General features: G+C 45.3%; 1 protein-coding gene across 3 annotated transcripts in view; it reads left to right on the top strand.

Annotated features, from left to right (window-relative positions):
* Positions 1 to 20322, top strand: part of CCDC9B (coiled-coil domain containing 9B) — a 47907-nt gene extending 27585 nt beyond the window's left edge. For 2 of the 3 annotated variants that reach the window (XM_026073163.1, XM_026073161.1), the window contains 3 exons: positions 6474 to 6531; positions 6900 to 7699; positions 17852 to 20322. In XM_026073163.1, the coding sequence (XP_025928948.1) occupies positions 6474 to 6531; positions 6900 to 7667 (826 nt within the window). In that variant the 3' untranslated portion in view covers positions 7668 to 7699; positions 17852 to 20322. The remainder of the gene's footprint in view (positions 1 to 6473; positions 6532 to 6899; positions 7700 to 17851) is intronic. The other variant, XM_026073162.1, reaches the window with a different exon arrangement.
* The last annotated feature ends 535 nt before the right edge of the window (positions 20323 to 20857 follow it).

Raw genomic sequence — 20857 nt, 5'->3', positions numbered from 1 at the left:
GGATCTGGTTTACCCTGCCACATGCCCCAGGAAGCTTTTTGAACACATTTTGTCTGACCTCCAGGCACTGCTGGTATGGGGGAGCTGGCTCCAAAGAGAGTTTGCAGCTGAACCAAGAGTAATTAGGACTGGTAGTGTGGTAGAGATAGCTTTCCTTTAAGTCCCCAGGGACTCACTAACACTCAAAAAAACAACCCTTCTTAAAGACCCCTAAAAAGGCAGGGAGGAACAAGGCCTATTCCTGCCAGCTGTGGGTAGCACACAGCAATACAGTTATTTTCACAGAAGTAATTTCAGAATGTCACTAAAAATAAGTGCATTTTACAGGTTCGCCCACATCCTCCCAGGGGTCCCCTTCCCTTGCTGCTCTCCATAATTAAATTTCAGTGCAGACTCCAGGTTCCTGGAGCCACACTATCTAACAGTTTAATAACAGTGATCATCTTCACAGTGCTGCCATGCCCTTTAGCAGGCAACAAAAGGATGCAGCGTTGATTAGATACCCCAAGCCTCTTAATTTACCAAGAATACAAAATTGTTCCAGTAGCTCTTAATGTTAGCATTCTTCAACCATCCCGGTCAGTTAGGACCATGCAGTTAAATAGAGGCATAAACAGATATACACTTCACAGGGATACTCACAGCATCGCCCAGAATGAATTAGATGGTTGGAGGTCAGCTGGTGCTGTTTGCTGTTCCTTGGCTGAAATTAAAACAGAGTGTGTTAGGCAGGGTCTGTGCATGCAGGAGGCTGCAGTGTCAGGACGGTAGTAGGTCTGATGTGCACTATATGAAGCATGGCTGGGTTTTTTAATGTTGCTTTTCTTATTAGTGGTTGTGCTTTGAGAAAATAAGTATACCTGAGCAACTATAACTCTCAGCTAGTTACACTGTGGATTGGGAATCTACTTATAACATCAAGGTGGGTCATCTGCTGTGTTCCTAAGCCCCGTCAGTTAATCACAGTTTTTTAATTTTAATTTCATTCTGATAAATTGTTGAAGAAGAGCATCAAGAGCATGCAAATAACTAAGTTAGCTTTATTTATAGGTTACATTCAACCTCTTTCCAGTCTTCAGCTCAATCCCCAATAACACGTGCTTTGAAAAGAAAAGGTGATGAGCTCTGCTCTAGCTTGCTCTCCCCCAGCTGCCAACTGCAGCACTAGGGAATTACAGCAGTCCCCAGAGGATGTGCAGGATGGAAATGGCAATAGCTTTGCTTTGTGTTGTTACCTTTTGCGAGTCCGTTAGAAGGCATCAGCCTGCAGCCTGAACATTGCTGTTCAAGACCATGAAAAGGCAGTGATTGCACGCAGAACGCTGTTTCCTGAGACACCTTTTTTTTTTTCTGGGTGGGGGGGGGACTTTGATCCATCTGTTCCTTTAAAATAAACGCACGTCTAGTGCCATCCCGTCCATGCTGAGAAGGGGGGGTCACAGGACAGCTTACTGTTGCTGAGCAGACTGTGTCTCACAGTGGGAGATGTGCTCAGTGCTCCCAAGGGCAGGGAGAAACTGCACAAAACAAGCAAATTGTCGTTTCCCTGCCTGTGTTTGCTGGGAATATGAGTTATACCCACTGCAGAGATCATTTTATTCCTTTTTCTTTCCTTCTTACTTGAGTCTTTTGTTTTTCTGACTGCCTTACTTGAAAGATTTTTGGAGTGGGAGAAAATGTGCGGATGGAAAGGGGGTGTGGGAAATCCACAGCTCAGCTCATGGCTCGTTCAACCAGGGTCCCATGCTGTTTGCTAGGACCATGGATGAAGGTTGGTGCTAGGAACTAGAGTGAGTGCACAGCACTTACACCAGAAACGCCACCAAAGGCTGCAGGGGTCAAGGGTTTGGGACACTTGCCTGTGCAGGTTCGGTGGTGGTAACATTTTGGCTTTTGAAACAGTTGTGTTTGTCATGAACACAAGGCTTCTCAGGGCTGGCAGTGGCTGCTCTTTGGGGCCTGGGTAGGTAGGAAGGCACAGAAGGGGTTTCCCCAGGCGTTTCAAGTGGTGCGATGTCTGGTTTATTCTGGTTATATCTAGTCTGGTCATGTCTGGTCACATCTTCAACCATTGGCCAGCCCAGCTTGTCCCACAGCAAGAGCTGGGATGTGCCTCTGGGTCCTTCTGGGAGCATCAGGTGTGTAGGGCATGGGATCGGTGAGCTAAGGTCTCTGGATGTGGCCCACGTCTTGCCTGCCTTGTCCTTGCTCCCGAGCAGCAGACTAGAAGGAAAGATTTCAGATAATATGATGATGTTAGAATGACCTAATGACATTAGAAGCCTCATGCCTTTTCAGTGTTTAATCTTTAATAAAGTTTAATCCTAATGCAGGCCTTTTTTTCTGCTCTGTGAACATTTTAGCCCTACAATTTAGATGTTGTAGGTTAGTTAAATGTGTATCGGGAGTACACTGTAAACAAAAGAGCAGTGTTGATTTTGAGCAGCTTCTTGGAATGAACAAAGAGTTTGTTTGCTTCCCTTTTATAGGCAGAGCGGACGGATGGATCATGTTGTGCTCTGCTCTGCTCACCACGACCCGCAGGCCAAATGCCCGCACTCAAGTCCTGCCTCAGGCTCTGTCTTTGCCCAGGTTGGGCCCTGGGGAAGAGCTGAGAGGCCATCTACTCCCTTCTCTCCATCATCTCTCCTCCTCCTCAGTGAAGGCTGACTTACACCCTGAACCATGTTTTTGACAGGCAGGTGCTGACTGGTTTCCAGAAATCCTAACAGGGTCTTGAGACATTTCTTTCTCCTACACTGCACACTCAGAGCCATGCTCAGGAGGAATGTCTTGGCTAGCTGTCTTATGGCAGAAATTCAAGGAAATAAAGTTGGGCTGGGATTAATGTTTTGTACAGAGTGCCTCTCAGCCGCCAACTGGCCAGCTTGGAGCACTGTATGACAGCTCTCATTGAGCTGCCCAGCAGCAGCAGCCCTTGGAGTTTCTTCCCACTGTGGTCTCTGTTTGCCTCTTCTGCTCCAGAGTTTGGGTTGGTCACTGCTCTCCACTGGCAGCAAGGGACATCATTTCAATCTGAGTAGGGTTGTACCTGGGCATCAGCACTTTTACCTGCTGTAATTACATAGTATCATTTCCTTGCTTTCCTCGACTCCCCATTAACAGGGGATTTATGCAAGGTGTCCAGCAGACTTAAGATCCCTTGTGCCTTAGACATCCCTGCTCGAAGCACATCAGAGCCAAGCCATGCCAGCAATGTGGACCAGTTTAAAGCAACAGTTGTTTCTGGGATCCTTTCTTTATCTGGGGAGAGGGGAAGGTCAGCTAGCTACATTACATGGTGAGGTTTAGCAGCTTCTGTTAGGAGGCTCAAAGGATGTATCTCAAGGAGGGAGTCTGGCTTGCCATGGGCTTCCACAGCCTGTTCCTTATGGTTTTCAGTACATGCTTGTGCCTCCAGTGCAGAGGCTTGCAGGCATTTTAGTGCATCTAACTCTGCTAGGGCTGTTGGGTTTATATCAGGGTATTATTCATATGCATGTAAATGCTTTAAGACCCCAAAGTGCCTGGGTGCTTGAATCCTGTTTAGATGCCTAAATACTTGCTGATAAAATCATAAAATCTTATATACTGTTGTCCCCACAGAGACATTCTTTATTCTTGTTCTTTTTCTCATATTTATCTCACACTGAAACAATTCCTTATACTCCTTCCTGAACATCCTCCTTTAGAAATGGGGCTCTTGATTTATTTTTTTCACTCTCGCTTTGCTGTTTCAGTACTTCACATTTATCAGCCAGTAAGATGGAAAGTCATAGTTCATTTTCAGCTACAAAGAAATACATTAAACAGTACTGACATGAGTAGCTGGACCATGGAAGCATGACATAAAGTCCTTGCCTCCACGGAAAATTAAGGGAAATGAGGAAGCCAAATATTTGTCTGCAACAGCATGGACACATCTTTCAGTGCTATTTAACTGCTGCATCCTGCCAGGATCACTTCAAAATTGCTCTCTGCCCATTCATCTCACCTCATGGACTTTGTCTTCTTTTCATTGCTCCTTCTGTGTCTTCTGTTGATCTAGAATGGGTCCAGTGACTGTCTGGCCATACAATCTTGTCTCAGAGGCTGGAAGAGCATCCTTTGCTCCACTGCTCCTCTCTGGGGAGAGCCATTCCTGTAGCCTTTCATCTCATTTCAAACCTCAGATCAGGGTGCCTTTGGGCTGACGAATTCTCCTTTCCCACTTGCTTTGTCACTAACAGTCTCCTCTCCCATTTAAGTCCAAGCAATCCAACAGCAGTGATAAGACCCATTTGGAGCATCTAGAGGTGACTTTCAGCAGCACCTGGAATGATGGAGGCAAGGGGCATCTCAGGCAGAGATGCTGAATATTCCAGAATTGCTGTCTAGAAGTTTTTGGCTATTGTTAGACCCATGAGGGTGGTCTAGCCTGGGCTGCCTCTCCGGGAACCATACAGTGGTAGAGAAGACAGATCCAGGAGAGGCAGAAACCTGCAGGGAGCAGGTCATTCCTCTTCCTTAGACACCTTCCTGGGGAAAGTGGCCATCGGACCCACCAGCACCACTGCGGAGTGCAGAGGGGAACTGAGGACAAGGGCAGCCCGTGTCGGACTTTAACACGGCTGACTACATGTGATGGCCTCTACCCATACAGCGTGATTTTCCAAGCTCTTGCTGGGCACTACTGAAAATATGATATTAACTTCCAGCATCTTGATCACCCAGGTGGTGGGAGCCAATTCCAAGAAAAGGGGCCCTTTTGTGGTTTGAGTCAGCACAGCTGATCGGGGGACTGCCTCATATTCAGGACAAGACCTCGCTGGCTGTTGTTCAGGTGCTGGGACACAATCTGTCTCTAAGCCTTACAGGACTGCTCCAAGCTGCTTGGCCCTCTGGCTTATTAAGGACACTATATACCTGGCTCTGTGCTCTAAGAGAGCCTTGAGGTGCTTGCAAATGTAATTTGCTTCTGCCTTAAGGACTTTGTCAGCTAAAAAGGCAGTGTGAAGTAGCTTAATGCAATTGTAGGGTGGAGCCTGTGACGGTAATTTTCACACAGTTTTCACAAGGGCACATGCAGTCACTGTAACTGCACATTTGCCTTTGGACATGCCTGATTCTGCAGTCAGCTCAATGTGCATTTTCATTTTTCATATCTTGGCCCAAATTCACCAAGCGAAGAGGCCAGTGAGCCAAGGAGAGTCACTCTAGAGAAGAATTTAATCTCGCACACCTTTGCACACATCGTGTTTTGAGGGTATGTGGTCTCTATCTGGAGAAATGACCCTCCTTTTGCTATCAAAACTTGGAAAAACATTACCAAATCATTCCAGAGATAATGCCCTCAATTCTATATGGTAACAAGAAATGTGACCATGCCCTCTGTCTCACTATCTGTCAGAAAAACCTTCAGAAAACAAGCTGAATGAGACCTGGGAGGTCCTCACATTCATCCCTAGCAAAGCCAGGCAATAATTCTGCACGTTTTTTCATCTCTCTCTTCTGTGCCTGCAGCCACTTGCACTGCAAGATGCCAACATAGTGGGGGATGCACTTGCTCTCTATAAATGCCAAGTTACACTTTTAGCACACCTTATTTCTCATCTCTATGATATTTTTTTTTGGTGATATAACACCTGGCATACATACGAGAAGGGAGGGGTTACTAAGACCCTCTCTGCCCAGTAGCACGACATGGGCAAATTCAGATTTATATTTACCCTGGAAAATTCAAAACACGCAGAAGAAAGCACTTCCCTGTGCAGCGTTTAGTTAAGCTGTGGCCCTCTTCGGCACAGGATGTTCCAGCTGCTGCAAATTTATATGGGGTCAAAATGTACTTGCACAAAACCTTGGAAGAGACTGCCTACTAAGCATGACTCAACACAGAGATGCTATCTCAGGCTTGGGAAATCCCAGAGATGCACACTTGCCCTGTTTTCAGACTCTACCCTAAGCATCTGTAGGTGACACTGGTGGGAAGAGAGAGTCTGGGCTAGCTGGACCTGCGGTCTGACCCTTATGGCCATTCTTGCAGTCTGCTTGCACATGTCCATGTCTCCGACCTCCCAAGCTACCTCCAAGCAACTTTAACCTTCACTTTCTGCCTCCATGTCTGCCACTGTGGAGATCTGGGATGCTTGGGCACAGTCGGGAAACCAAGACCAGACTGTAGCACACATCAGCATAAGCAACCGGTACATCTTATTACTCTAATGACAAATGTCTGTTCCGGCAACTGGATTTTATGTTTAAAATTTAGTGGTCTCAGATGAGTGTCTCTGGTTGCACTGAGTGCTTTGCAGGTGCCAGGAGAAGGAACAGGGCCGATTCTGTCTGCCACCTTTATCCCTTGTTGCCTGGCCAGGGTGCTCTGACAAGGAATGGATGGCCCTGGTAGAAATTCCTGCCAAGGCATTGGGCAGAGAGAGTGGCTTTGCCATATGAGAACTTGAGGGCCTAAATTCTACGTTTTGTCTTGGCAGATGGGATGCAAAAGAAGGCGACGACATGTCTTTTCTGAAGGATGACCCTGACAGCCAGGTGAGTTTATCTGTTCGAGGCTGGCTGTCAAGCTTTCTAGAAATATGCAGTATCAGGAAACCTGGACACTCTCAGCAAGTGCAGAGCTGGGAGACCCCTGTGTTGGGGTAAATGGGGATTTACCCCACTTTAGCACTCTTTAGGTGGCATGATGGGAGAGCAGCCTCATTTCTTCCATTGACTGTCTCTCAGCATAACATCCCCCATTTGTCTTGGTCCCTGAACACTGCTCTTCATCACTTACATCCTTTAACTTCCTTTAATGGCCTCCGAAGATTCCTCCTCAAGTGTTGGGAATCACCACAGGCAACGAGTACCATAAACTGATGTTTTAATAAGCTGAAATAAATATCTCCTTCTTTTCTCAGAGGATCCTTGGTACAGACAAGCTGAAGAGCAGAGGTGAGGAGTGGGTGGAAGAGAACTGCCCAGCAGAGCTGGAGGAGAAGGTGAAGCAGCCAAGCCTCCCAGATCATGGGACCTCCTCATCACAAGGGCTGCAAAGTGGGAAGGTCCCATCTGCCCACAATGGCCAGAAGGGGGAACTGAGAGCAGTGAAGGGATGCAGGGAGGTACCTGTGGCCATCACTGGTGACACAGAGCTGGGGACCAAGCTGAGTAAGGAGAGCATTGGGGAAGATGGCAGTGTGAAGCCTGGCACTGCTGACATCCCCCAGGAGAAGGAGAGCACAAACAGCAGTGCTCCACAGAGCAGCCTTCCAAGCACTGTGCAAGCCACCAGGCACAGCAGTGAGGAGACCGTGTCATTGCCCCTTCAAGCTGACTTAGAGAAAAGCACAGCTTCAGAATGGGAATCCACTGAGGACTCTTCGAACAGCCATGGAGGAAAGCTGGACACAGCAGCAGGATGCAGATGGGAGGCAGGTCAAGGACAGCTGGTGCGAAAAAGAGGGGAGGAAGTGACCCAAAACACTGTCCTTGAGGGGCAAACACTTGCACTGAAAGGTGGTGAAGACACTGAAGGCACTGAACACAGAGCAGCGCCTTTGCCCCCAAGGGAAGACAGCTCCAACAAGACTGTTGTGTCTGAGCAGGACACGGCAAAATCACAGTCCAGCAAAGAGGACCAGCCTGAGGAGTGCAAGGACAAGGACAGCGGGGACTCTCTGAACTAACAAAGACTGCACTGGCTTGCCTGAGACAGAAGGTGAGTTCCTGACCCCAATCTCCATGGTGTGTTCATTATCCCATAACATTCACTGGGTACAGCCATCATACAGGTCCACAGCTCTGTTTTCTGTGGACTATAAGGGCAACATATAAAATATCTCTCCAGAAGTGTTCATTAACAGTGATATGGATTCTTAAGACAGTCTAAATCTTTGCATCACAAAGACCTGCTCTGGAGCAGATGGCGAAAGCAAAGGAAAAGACAGGGAAATTTGGACAGAAAACTGGACAGCTGAGCCTGGTTGGTGATGTACCTTAGTCAGGGACACAACCTGAACCTCTTCCTGGGAAGAGATAATCACAGAAAGGCGAGGATAGCAGCAGGAATTTATTTCTGTCTCTGCAGTGATGACAACTAGAATAACTAGATGTTAGGCCATTCCCGAAATACCTGCACAGCAATAGAGGCCCATCTCATGCACAGTAGTTTGAAGGTTGTCTGCACATAGGATTCCCTCTCCAGCACAAGATGTGTGAATGCTAAACCTTGAATTACCTTGAAGGTGTGTGGCAACACTAATGTGCAAGGCAGTGTATTAATACAAAGGTGACCCTGCTTGAGCAGGGGGTTTGGACTAGATGATCTTCAGAGGTCCCTTCCAACTTCAACCATTCTGTGATTCTGTGATGAGATGCTTCCTGTCAAAAAGGCCTACGATCCAAACAGAAAGGAGGAAGAGCAGATCTGGTTATGCAACAAAGCTCCAGGTTTTACCCAAGCTAAGAAGTTTCTTCCAGACAGGGAAATCCAAAACAAGGAAAGCCAAGAAAAAGGATCATAAAATATAACAGGCAGAAAAGTAAAGCAGAAATTAGGAGGAGGGGCAAAGAGAGAGTGTAGGGACACTTTGGCAGTTACTTTTTCTCAAACTGTTCTTTCCAGGCTGTAATGACAATGTCGAAGATCAGGATATCAAACCCACAGGTACTAGATCAGAGCGATAAATCAGGATGTGATCCTACCGCCAGTTTAGGCAGTAAGGACCTAACTCAGGCCCCGCACAGAGGCACCAAACTTTAGAGCAGTCATCTGGCCTTTGTCTCCCGTCAAAGGAGAGAGATGGGCACTTGCAGAACGCAATTCAGCCTGCCTAAGACCTGAATTGCTCTCAGGATACTCCTGTCTGTATCCTTTAAATAGAGAGACTGCAACTACATGCCTAAGTAAGCACTTCAGGCAATTAGCTGCCCAGATTGCTCTCGCCAAGCACCTTTCCCTGATTCCAGCAGGCTTTGCCTCAGACCCTAACCAGCAGCTTGTCGCCAGCTTTCACTTAGTATTCATCTCAGAGGTGCAAAGGAGCTTAAGGATGAAATGGTTAAGCTGCTAACAAAAAGACTTTCACTATAATCCAATTCTATACAAAAGGCATGGAGAAGCGCAAGCGTTACAGCTATTGAAAAAAGACAAAACACCAGGAACCAGCAGGAGCTGGTTCTGTACTGGAACGAAAATTCCTTGAAGTAAGGGAAATTAATTTCAACAGTATTTAGAAAAATGTGAAGAAACACCTGGATGCACAAAGCAGGACAGGGCAGCACAGCTCACAGGCTGGGCCAGGCCTCTCCAAAATCTACCATTCTATCAAAAATCCCCAGAGTAGAGGATGAAGGAATTTAAGTTATCTTGGGTGAGAAAAGTAGTCATTAGACACCAGTTAAGAGGAAATAAATTAGAGTAGCCCATTTTCATTGGGGCAAATGGTACTAGGACTCTGAGTCCATTTCAGCCTAGCTTTTTACTCCATCACTATTCTGTGAAGTCATTAAGGCAGGCTTAATATAAACATATATAAACATATCCTTTTGTTTTGGGAAAGGCAAGGTACAGAAGGGGCAAATGAGGGGTTAACAGATGTCCCTAGACTGCTGACACCCCCCCTCAGTCCCGTCTCATCCCTGGTATTTCCCCTTTACAACTTCATCTCATCCTTCCTGCCCTCCCCTCCGTCCTCATCTGCCTTCCTCTCTGCAATGCCCTTTTTCACTTTCCTGATCATGCCGCCTTGGACAGCATTTCTGTGCCTCACTTCCATCTCTTTCCCAAATAGTTCAAGCTGAATTTCCAGGTGTGCTCAAATTATGCACTCAGCATCAGATACATCCGGCATCAGATGCAGACGGATTATAGCAAGATGCTTTCCTTTTCTTGTTMTCTCTCGTATGTCTAGGAGATGCTTCAAATTTCAGGGGAGCCCTGTGCAGGATATGGATGGCAGGTCACTAGGGAGAGTCAACCAAAAGATGTTCCCACCTTTCCCGATAGCAGTGCCAACCTACGCTGGGATCACAGGAATAGGCACAGCTACCTCAAATCTTACATTAAGAGGATGTATTTTCATTCTTTTCTGTCCTTCATGTTTCAGAGCAATCGTGAATCGCTAATTCACGACCTAGCCATAATGGCATAACCTCTCTGGGCAAACTGGTCTGTAACTGTTTTGTCTGAAGGTTTCTTGCACTTTCTTCTGAAGCCTCTGACTTTCTCACTGGCAGGGCACTGTGGAGGTGCCGGGCTGAGCCAGTGCAGCAATTTCTGTGTCCTCTGTCTCAGCAAGGGGTTTCTCCTCTTAGGTTTTTCATTCCATTGACTCCAATAGCATTTAGGGAATGAGTTCAGTGATTGCTGCTTGGCTGTTAGTTTTTAATGATGTTGTAGGGCATCACTGTCACTTGCTATCCACTGAAGTCATCCCGATGCACTCAGCCCTTTCCCTTCGCACCAGTGACATTCCCTTATCTGGTTGAGTTTCCCAAACAGGATCATTTGCAGTCAGTGTGAATTCTGCCACGATTTATTCGTGATGGGGAAAGCCAAGAGGAAGACAGAGGGTCCCATCCTTAACTGTCTGCTCTCTGTGTCCAGTCTGTCAGGAACATCCCTCTGTAGGGAAGAAATGCAAGACCTGGATTTTTCTAGCACTAGCTCAGCACAACCAGAACAGTTCATCTGTGTCGCTTGACAGCAGAGCTCCTAGGAGCAACAAAACAGCAACAACGACAACAACAACAACAACAAGAAAAGCAAAAGCTCATTTGACTCAAGTCGGTTAAGTCGTCAGAGTGTTTGGAGTGAAAAGGTCTCGTGTCTATTCCTGCTGTTGCTTTAAAGTTCCCAAATCAACATGACAGGCTGCATAATGACACAGATGGCAGTCATAAATAACCACAGGCTGGTTACAGTCACTTCCCTTCTCCCTTGGCTTCTGTTTCCTAGTGCTCTACAGACCTAACTTGCAGACCACAGTATTTATAAAATGCTGCAAAGCTCTGCTTTATTTTCATATAATTCTCCCTGAAATGTTATTTCACAGGAACATTATACTTTGGGGGTTTACTTTGCCAGCAGATGCCCAAAACAAGTATTTTTGCAAAGAGAAAAGGAAAAGGACATCTTGCCTGTTTGCAGTGGGAAAGGCTCTTAAGGCAGAAATTGGGCTTTGTGTGTTATATGTGTGTGTGCAGAGTCTTGCTGAGTTTCTTGGAAAGTAGGCCCACTAGTTTTCAGAAAACAGCTAATAGTCCTAATAATCTACCAAAGTTTCTGGGAAAAAAAAAAAAAAAAAAGAGAGAGAGACCGTCTTTAATTTGTAGCAAAATGCAATTTACATTTTATCGAACAACATTCACATGCAGTTACAAAAAGCTGTGGATCTGTAAGACCATTGTATCTCCAGGCATTTAATATTATGGGCAAGTGGGTCACTATAGTTTTAAATGCTGTGGGACAGAAATGCCACAAGAATGCAACAGATTTTATAGCGAAGCCTGGGCTGAGATTTTCAAGGCAAGTGTCCAGGTGTGAGATACCTTTTAAAAAGTGTGATGTTCATAAAGACTTAAGAAGCAAAGGAGGCTGTAGTTTCAAATCTAAATGGAGAGTTTGGGGTAGCCTCAGACCACACTGGACTCAGTTAATAGGGGAACCTCTTTAATTCCCCGAAAATATCCGTGCCTGAGAAGCAGCTCTTTGGAACCAGATCCCTCAGGACTGCACCCATGTGAGGTGCATTCAGACCCTTGGCAGGATTGTCTCTTTTCTGGCTTATTGAACCACATGCTTGTAGCTGACTACAAATGATGCTTTAGGACAAGGATTCCCCAAAATGCAACCCACCGGACACCTGTATTCAACAAAGCCATCGCATATGGCCCACAAAGAGACTTAAATAGGTGTTATTGTCCTTGACAGAAACACTGGTACATCAGCTAAAGGGTTTATTCCAGCTTTGCCAACAAGGGGATTAGTGTTTGGACAGTCAGGGAACAGAGCTGTCAGCCACTCTGAGCCTGAAGACTCTGCAGCTGTAGATGCCGGGCAAGGACTGCTTCCCTGCCCTGACATGCTGGGTGGTACCAACAAGCAAGTTGCGGCCCCTGTTCCAGACATAACTCCTACCAGAGAGAAAATACAACCTCCATGCTATCATGAACTTAACCGCACGCGGCGTATCAGTGATTCCRCCCTTCTCAGTTATGTCTGCTAAAAAGTGCAGCGTTATCTGGCAAAGCTAGGTTTAGCAGGAACCGGGAAAAGAGCATCGTTCAGGAAGCTGAAAGAGCAGTAAGATCAAGCGTTAAAAAAAGACCTGCACTTTTCCCCTTTTGGTTAGAATGCAAAATTAAAAGTTTGATTATTCCTCTGGTGTCTAGTACCATGAATTCAGATGCCCAAACCACCTTAATTATTTGCCTCCTCTCACCACTTGAGTATAATCTTTAAGGAACAGGTAGTCCTTAGTAGTTCCTTTAAGGAACAGGTAGTCCTTAGGCCCATAATCCAGTTAAGAGGCTGTGGGCTGGTAACTCACATATAGTTTTTAACAGTTTATGCTTACACTGAGTTGCTGACGTCCATGCCCAATGGTATTGATCTGACGTCAGGCCGACACAATTACAAAATTATCCCTTTGCAGCAGGGGAAAGAGGGGGCGTTTTTCACCCTGTTGTGTGTGAACAACAGTAACGCAAGTTCTCTGTAGATGCAGGACTTCACGTGTCAAGGCAAACGGGTTGTTGTTATGCAAGCCTCCAGAAGGTACTGAGCAGCTCTCTCTTGGTAAATCCTGCCATGTCCCAGCAGGAAACCTTTCCTGTGTTCTGTGTCCGTGTAACCAGTGGGCATTATACCAGGCAATTCAATCAGGTTAAACCGATAGTGTGCTGCATATCACGCATCAGCTTCCGTGCTGTGCCGGAGAGGCCTAGAATTTAAACAAAAAGCACCATGACCTGAAGTGCCTGGCAGAAAACATGAGAGAAGTTTGCGTAGGAGAGTTCAAATGATACAAATGGAGTCTGAATACCTACTGTCTCGGACAACAGAAAGCGCAGTAGCAAAACAGGAAGGTGATTAATGTAACCGGGACCCCCATGAGATATGCGGTCATATCTCATTGCCTTAAGAAGCATTTGGCGGATTACACTGGCACGGGTTATCGAGACTGGTTAATAAGTTCCTGTCAGGATGTGATCAGTAACTTTCCCGTGAGATTTTTTTTTCTGTGAAAGTAGAGATTTGACAAAAGCAAAGCAAGTACCAGAAATGTGTCTGCTTTGACATTTCATATTTTATAAAACACAAACTGGAGCCCTCATTAAACCTTTTCAAAACAGAAATTTTTAATGTTATGTTTTGAAATACTGGTGATTCAGTTTTGATACAGTGCAATTTCTGGAAAATCAGCCCAGAAACAGGTGGTATGATTTTGCAACATACAACCCCAACAGGATTTTTAAAATATAATTTCATTAAAACAATTTATATTGTGGAATTTCCATCAAGTGGAAAATTGTGTACCAGGTCACTTCACCTGATGTCAGGTACATGCCCTCCATATCAGGATCTCACATGGCCCAAAGCATGGCAGATATTTGTAGCAGCAGTAATCACCAGTAATCAGTGATAATATTCTGTCCACCTGCCCCTGCCCTGCTTTGTTGGACACATGTCCCACTCCCATTCATGTTCAGATTTCACTCCCCACCGCAGACACTGTCCATCTGTTTCCACAGAACAGTAGCTCCTTGCAATGAGCAGCCACCATGTGGGTTTCACAGCTTCAACTGCTAATGCCTATTTATGGTACTAAAAAAATCCTGCACCTTCAAACCACTTGGAGATGCTGTGCAGAGAGCATGGTGGGGCTTTCATCCTTTGCTTCAAATAACAAGGAATAAATATTTACCCAAAGTGAAGGCCTGGAATCCCTGGAGAATGTCCAGCAAGTCCCAGAGAAGTAAACGATACACGAAAACCACAGAAGCTTTTCCCCGAATTCTCCTGAGAAAATCAATCTTTAGAGAAAATGCAGCTGGGGGTAAATTTCCAAAGCAACTCCAGGGATCTGACCTTGCAGCTCTGGCTGACGTAAACAGGAGTGGGGCAGGCAGGGCCTGTGTGCCGCAGGATTGAGGAGGTCAGAAGAGGTCAGTTTTCTGATGCAAACCAGTGCTAAAGTTTGCTGCAGAAAGCAGTACAAGCAGAAACCAACACTCCTCAATACAGTTATGGAGCTACTGAAGAACATACCAGTTTCCTCAAGGCTCAGAAAAGATGAGAAGATAACATCTGCCATTGTGTCTTGAAAGTTGGCTTAGGATTGGCAGGCTGAGGTCTCAAGGGCTTGACTTGAATAGCATCAGCCTCATTGGTCCTCCCTGCAGCCCACACCACCTCCTGCATGGCCTGGATGCATCCCTGCTTACTTGAATGCTGGCAGCCCTGAGCTAAGCCTTGATAATACCACCCAGCTCTGGAGCTCACCATCACGCTACGAGCACTTCAGCCCCCCAGAGCATGACTTAGCACCATGTACCATCAAACAGAAGAGTTTTAGTCCTCATGCAGAATTAGGGAGTGCAATGACTTAATACAGGACTTATTGCAGTAACTATCATCAGAGTTATGGAAAGTCTTTTGCATGGTGCCACATGGGAAAATACTATTAACATCAGAGGACACAGGGATTATGTGAGAATGGTTCCAGAGTAATGACTCGGACAGAAGAAACATAGAGAAGGACTCAAGGGATGTTCAGGGAATGGTTATTTAGTCTAGCAAAATGAATGCCAGAATGATAGAACTGTGATCTCTGTAAATACAGTGGGGTAATAAACACCAAGGAGGGAGGAGATCATTCAAGCCAGAAAATAATGCTGGCACAAGAATCAGTGTATTGAAGAAGCCCATGAATAAATATGAGAAAATTAGAAAAAGGTTGCTAATGGTCAAAGGAGAGAAAATCTGGAACAGTTCTGTGGTTGAAGCAGGGACTCTTGCCACCTTTACGGTTGGCCTGATCAGCATATTTCTGGCAGGGTTAGGTGACACGTCTATGATAGCAACAGGCTGAGTTTGATGAGAAAGGTGCGTATGCTCCTACGTCAGTAGCAAATGCTTTCACTGACACCCAAAAGAATCAGGGTACACATCCCATCTGGAAATGTGGGCACTGTACTCCTCAATCTCTCAGGTGCTTTGGAAGAGCTTCTCTCTCTTCTTTGGTTTGCCATGGTGACTTGTGGAAAGAAGAAACTATTATTACAAGCTGTTAACACATTTAGTCACAGACTAAAGCTAGTCATTAGAGCACCTATATGTCCTTATAGCTACTTACTGAAGTGCAACAAGGCCAAATGTAATTTAGGGCTCTGACAGACAAGCTTTTGCCATTCTAAACATTAAAAATGAAGCTACTCACCCTGCCTTATAGCCTGTGGTTACTGCTGTTATAGCAGAGCTGGCAGAAGGGAGCACATACCCATACCTCAGCTGCCAGGCTCAGTGTTAACCCTAGGGTCTCAATGTAACCCCAGATGAAAAGAGAGATAAATATACTGCATTGTGGTCTGCCATGCAAGGGGCACAGGCACATCTTTCTTTCCGTCAGCTCTGCTGTTGAGAAGATAGTCTTTTGCGAAGGGACAGGTAGACTGTAGAGAGTGACAGTGTCTTAAACCATTCCAACGCAAATGACCACCAAAGGCTGTCTTTAAATATTTAAGCTCATCAAGGGTTGCAGTGATAAATTTCCTACCACTGGCAAATCTAGAGACAGGATTAGGATCTTTTTTTTCTTTAAAAATGGGTTGTAGTTCAAATGGGAATTCATTCAGAGAARTCCTATGGCCTGTGCTGGGTAGGAGGACATGCCTCATGATCTTAATTGTCTCTTTCTGGCCTTACAGTATGTAGGAACAGCTGCTAAATATCTGTTTTTAAAAAGCTAAATAAGGAAATCTGGTGTAAGGATGTCTAACAAATGGTCTATTCACATCATGTCTGAGTTTGCCTCGTGGTGTTTCACAAGACTGCCTGGCTGATTCGGCCACTGATAGAACCAAATTGTCTCTGGGGACTCTGGTCTTGCCCCAGGAGTGATCAGACAAAACTTCTTTAGCTACTTTCAGCTGCAGTCTTCAGGCACTTCATGTGCATCCATCCTCATGACATTAAATTTAACCAGTAGGTCCTACAATGATCTGTTGTTGGCTTGGCTGTCAAAGTCATCCCAGTGACTTCCCGAGTCCAGCCAAACTCTGTCAGGTTGGGAAATAGGAGGCACATTGGGTCCTTTGAGACAGACCATCAGCAATCTGCATTTAATCCTCTCACATGACAGTGACAAATAGAGTCAAATTTGGCACTGCATCCCCTTGTTGCTGATAGGAGAGCCAAAGGCAGCACGCAGCCGCAATGCTCTCCAGAGCCTTGAGTCACAACGGTAAGAACTCCAACCAAGGGAATGTCACACTAGCGCATTTAGTGCTTGCTAAATCTCTGACCATCCCCTGAATTACACAAGCAAAAGAAGATACAGTGTGAAATGAGAGAAATGCTGTTCACTGTGTCTAATTGCTAAGAGAAGTAATGACTTCAAAGCAAACCAGGGTCTTGGCTATAAAGATTCACTAATGCACAGAAAGAAAGTGGCTGTATTGAAATGATAATACTGCAGAACAGGAAAGAGAATTCTCTAGCAGCACTAAAAAGCAGAAGGTTGTCTAAGCGAGTTTCAGAAGTATTGATAATAAAATAGATTAACACTAGAGCTAGCTCTGGAGTCAGTTCAGGCTTGTAAAATAAATATTTTACAGTATTTAGGCTACCAAACACAACTCTGAAAATCTGCTTCCTGGCCCTCCCAAACAGTGTTCAAGCCCAGGAGTGTGCTGCTAGAGCACTAAGCACCCCCTTGGGAGTAAAATACAGCCAATATCGACCATCGTACAGATAGAGGACAGTGAAAGATGTCTCCAGCAACAGTCCTGGACTCTCCTCTTAGCTCTACATAGCACTGATTATTTCAATACCTTGGGTATGATTTCAGTGCAACTTCTTATCAGATATCCATGGCTGGGTTCTTAAATGATTCCCTTAGGTCTTTGCTTTTTAATGCAACCAAAGCTTACTATCGCCTCTCCTGCTTTCATGCTATTTAATCCATTTTTCCTTTCATATTCCCCCTCCACTCTTTTTTGTGAGCTTTGCATGTTGAAACCTGCTTCAGCAAAGGCAGATCTGGATTTAAACACAGATGCAGAAAAACACCCACTCAGCAATTCTGAGCAACACCCAAGCATCTGGCAACAGGAGAATAAATAAAAAAAAATCCTAATTAAAATCAGAGTATCTCAGTCTGTAGGCAGCTATAGGACAACAGGCTCACTCCACGCAGAGAAAAGCTAATACAGCCTCCCATCCTCCATGAATAAGTGCTGCACCCCCAAGCCAGGTTTCACAACAGAGGGCCACAAAGTCCTACCCAAAATCACTCTCCCCTTGTTGCTCCAGGTACTGTACAAGCACACACAGAAACACGCAAGGATTATTGTTCTTCTTAAGACAAAAGGAGAGAGTACAGTAGTCTTTGTCTAGCCCAGAGGAGGATTGGGAGAGTTTCATCCAGATTTGTACATTTGATTTATCCCATGGGCTCTGGAGCCCCCCTGCTGTTCCCAATGGATTTGGTAGGTAGGTATCTGGGTTACGCTACACTGGTACCTCACAAGCAGCCCAAGCCATGCAGGAAGGTCACGTTGAAACTCAGCAGACATTTTTAACTTACTGCTCAGCGATCCCCAAAGACTGATAATCCTGCTACTGTCTCTGCTTTTGTTTCGCCAGGATAACATGCTGAAGGTGGTGGATGAGAAGAGGAGCACAGCCTTGTCCTCCCTCTTTGACCTCGTATGAGATTGGCTTTCAGCACCTGCCCTGTGCCTTTCAGCACCCATTCACCACAAGGGGGGTCCCCCATCACCACTCCCCCCTTCCTGCACACAGTTTCAGTGTCACCCCCATCTAGTCCTATGCCAAAGGACAGGGCAAGCTACACACACATCCCTACCCTTCAGAGAAAACGGTCACTTTTCTTTTGCATTTGTTTTCCTTATATTGCAGCTGTGTGGCAAGCCAATGAATTGTCTACTGGATGCACTTTATTTTATTTAATAACTAATTCTGTTAAAAGTTAAGATTCAGCTTTCTGGGCTCACCGACCCTTTCCTTCCCTTAGAGGCTGCCAGGGCACTGCACATGCCAGGAGCATGACAGGGGTGATGGGAGCTCTCCCTTGCTGCTTGGTAGGGAGCAGGTGACAAAGCAAATGACTAGGAACAGCCACCTCATAGGAGACATGGTGAGAGTGGTTATATTGTAGTTCTATAGGTGGGTGAAAAACTAGCATTCAAAGCAACTGTTGTACTAGAGGTTTTAAGTTGTTGGAATGCTGGCAGAGATGTTTGGTAGTCGCATGGGTTGCGGGGCACGAAGGGGATAGAGCATTCATTAGTTACACCACGGGATGCAGAGGCTTTTGACAAACACAAATCAACCACCCCATCTTATAATTTAAGAGCTTGCTTTTCTCCTCCTGATAGATTTAGTAAGGCACAAGTACCAGAGGCTGAATCAGCACACTAAGAGACCACGCTTTTTCCAAGGAAGGTTGCTGGCTGGACTGAGCGGGTACACACATGGCTTGGCAAAGCACCAAGCCCACTCCATATGAATGAGAAGTGGGAAGAGGTGGGAAGACTGAGTTAAGTAGACACACTTACAGCTGTACGTGCCAAGCAGGGCAAGGAGGAGGGCAGCACAAACAATCTTCCTTCTCAACAACCCTGCACCAAGGAAGGGGTCAGCAGTGGGACCCTGGGCAAATTGGAGTTGAAGGTGTAGGCTTCTTATCAAGTGCTTTCACCTTCCCAGTTGTGCCTTTCATAGCCTTGTGCTTGAATAAATGGAAAGTAGCTGCCACTCATCTTTTCTTAAGGCCGAGTCAAAAGGTCTATCTTTCCAATCAAGCAACTGGATGAGCATTTACAAGCATAAACAAGCAAGAATCAGCTGCTCTGAAATCCAAAGAGCTATATGAGATCCACAGCAAATGAGGACCTAGCTGAAATACAGCAACCAATTAAAAAGGGGGAAAGCAGGCACAAGGAATAAGACAACATAATTTCTGACTTCTGAATGACAGAGCAACAAGGATATCATCCTCATTTTGAAACACTGCCCTAACACTTGAAGCAGTTTCAAGAATAAATGTATGTGCAGACATGTATGCGTGGGGATTTACTGGATTTCATAGCAAGATGCATTCGCTAACCAAAATGGCAGATTGCCTTGGTGATAAGGTTGGTATGTGTGGACTGAAATACTGTACTGTTTTAATAAACTAATATTGCACAGATGTACGTTTTGGTTTTCCAAGTAGCTCAGATCCACAGCACCTATCTAGTATATATTCAATGAGGGGCAAGCCTCTATGTGCCAAATTCAGGATAGCTTACTGGCTTCAGCCCAGGCATTAGGCAAGAGACAGTGTGCACCTTTCATGTTTTATTAGTAAGAAACATCTTCACCCCAAAGCCCAGACTGGGTTTATTTGGACTTACTGAACGCATAAAAGGAGAGATAAAAAAATCAAGTTGTAAAACTGCTGCAGGTCCTTGAAATTCTCCGTGACTGTTGGAGACTGACTTTCCACAACTGACTGCCTCAAACACTCACTGTTTACTTTTTTTTAAAATCAGCTCACTGACCTCAGTCTTCATCAGATTGGACTGAGTCATTGCCAGTATATACCAAGAACTGGTTTGCCTCAGTACTAGATGGTCTACACAAAACATTCATAGGTCAAGAGCTTGTTCCACCCCAGCAGAAGTCAGGCACACAACCAGGCAAAGAGAGAGAATTTTATTTTGCCCCAGCTCAGAACCTAGTTTTAGGGATAAAAAGCCAACCTCAATTACTGCCATACTACACTGGACACATCCGATTGCCCTAAACTCCTTTTCGAAGGACACTTTGTCCCTCCCTCCCTTCTTCCTTTGCAAGTCCAAATAATTTTGCATTTAATGAGTGATGCATAGGAAGGATTGAGTCTGTACCAAGCTCCTTGAATGTTAGTGTACAGATGGTACCTGTGCTCAGTGTTATTTCTCCCCGTTTACCAACATTCTGCTTGAATGCACTTTGGTTGATGCTCTGATTGCAATTTTTCAGATAACCATGGCTATTTATTTCTTCTTTACAGGAAGGGTAGAGACAGAATGGTTGAAAAATCTGATACAGAGGGTTTTTTTCTTTAAATAAAAGTTGTAATGAGGAAAAAGTCCCAGTTTCCCAGTGTTTCTTGGTCCCACGGGTAGAGCTTTCTGAATGGAATTGGTAACCTCTGCTTTTTAGAGCAAGAGCTCCGATTCAGATCGCTCGTCCCTTAGGAAAGCACATAACCACCCAACTCCTGGGCTAGCTCAGCTAATTCAACCAACAGGCTGGTTACAATGATGACAATCTGCATCACAAAACGCAAGGCTCACTTTTCCATAGAGGTGGCAAAGCCCACTTGCTGCCATGTCACTCTTGTTGCAGAAAAATGCAATGGTAGCTTGTAGCACGTAACATCATCTGCCTACAGAGGTGCCTGTTTCCTCCCAACAGTGGTTGGTAGCTCTGGGATTTTGTTAAAATCATTCTTGTTGCTTCCAGGCAAAGAGAAAGCAGCAGGGACTCTTTCATGCAAAAACACACCCTTTTCTTTAAACCAAAGAAACAGCTTACTGCTAGAAAGACTCTTCCAGTTGGCAAATTTTACCATCAATTTCAACATGGCAACTGTCTAGC

Source organism: Apteryx rowi, unplaced genomic scaffold, assembly GCF_003343035.1.
Source record: "Apteryx rowi isolate R43461 unplaced genomic scaffold, aptRow1 scaffold_363, whole genome shotgun sequence".
NCBI classification, from domain to species: Eukaryota; Metazoa; Chordata; class Aves; order Apterygiformes; family Apterygidae; genus Apteryx; species Apteryx rowi.
This window is presented reverse-complemented; position numbering and strand designations above follow the sequence as displayed.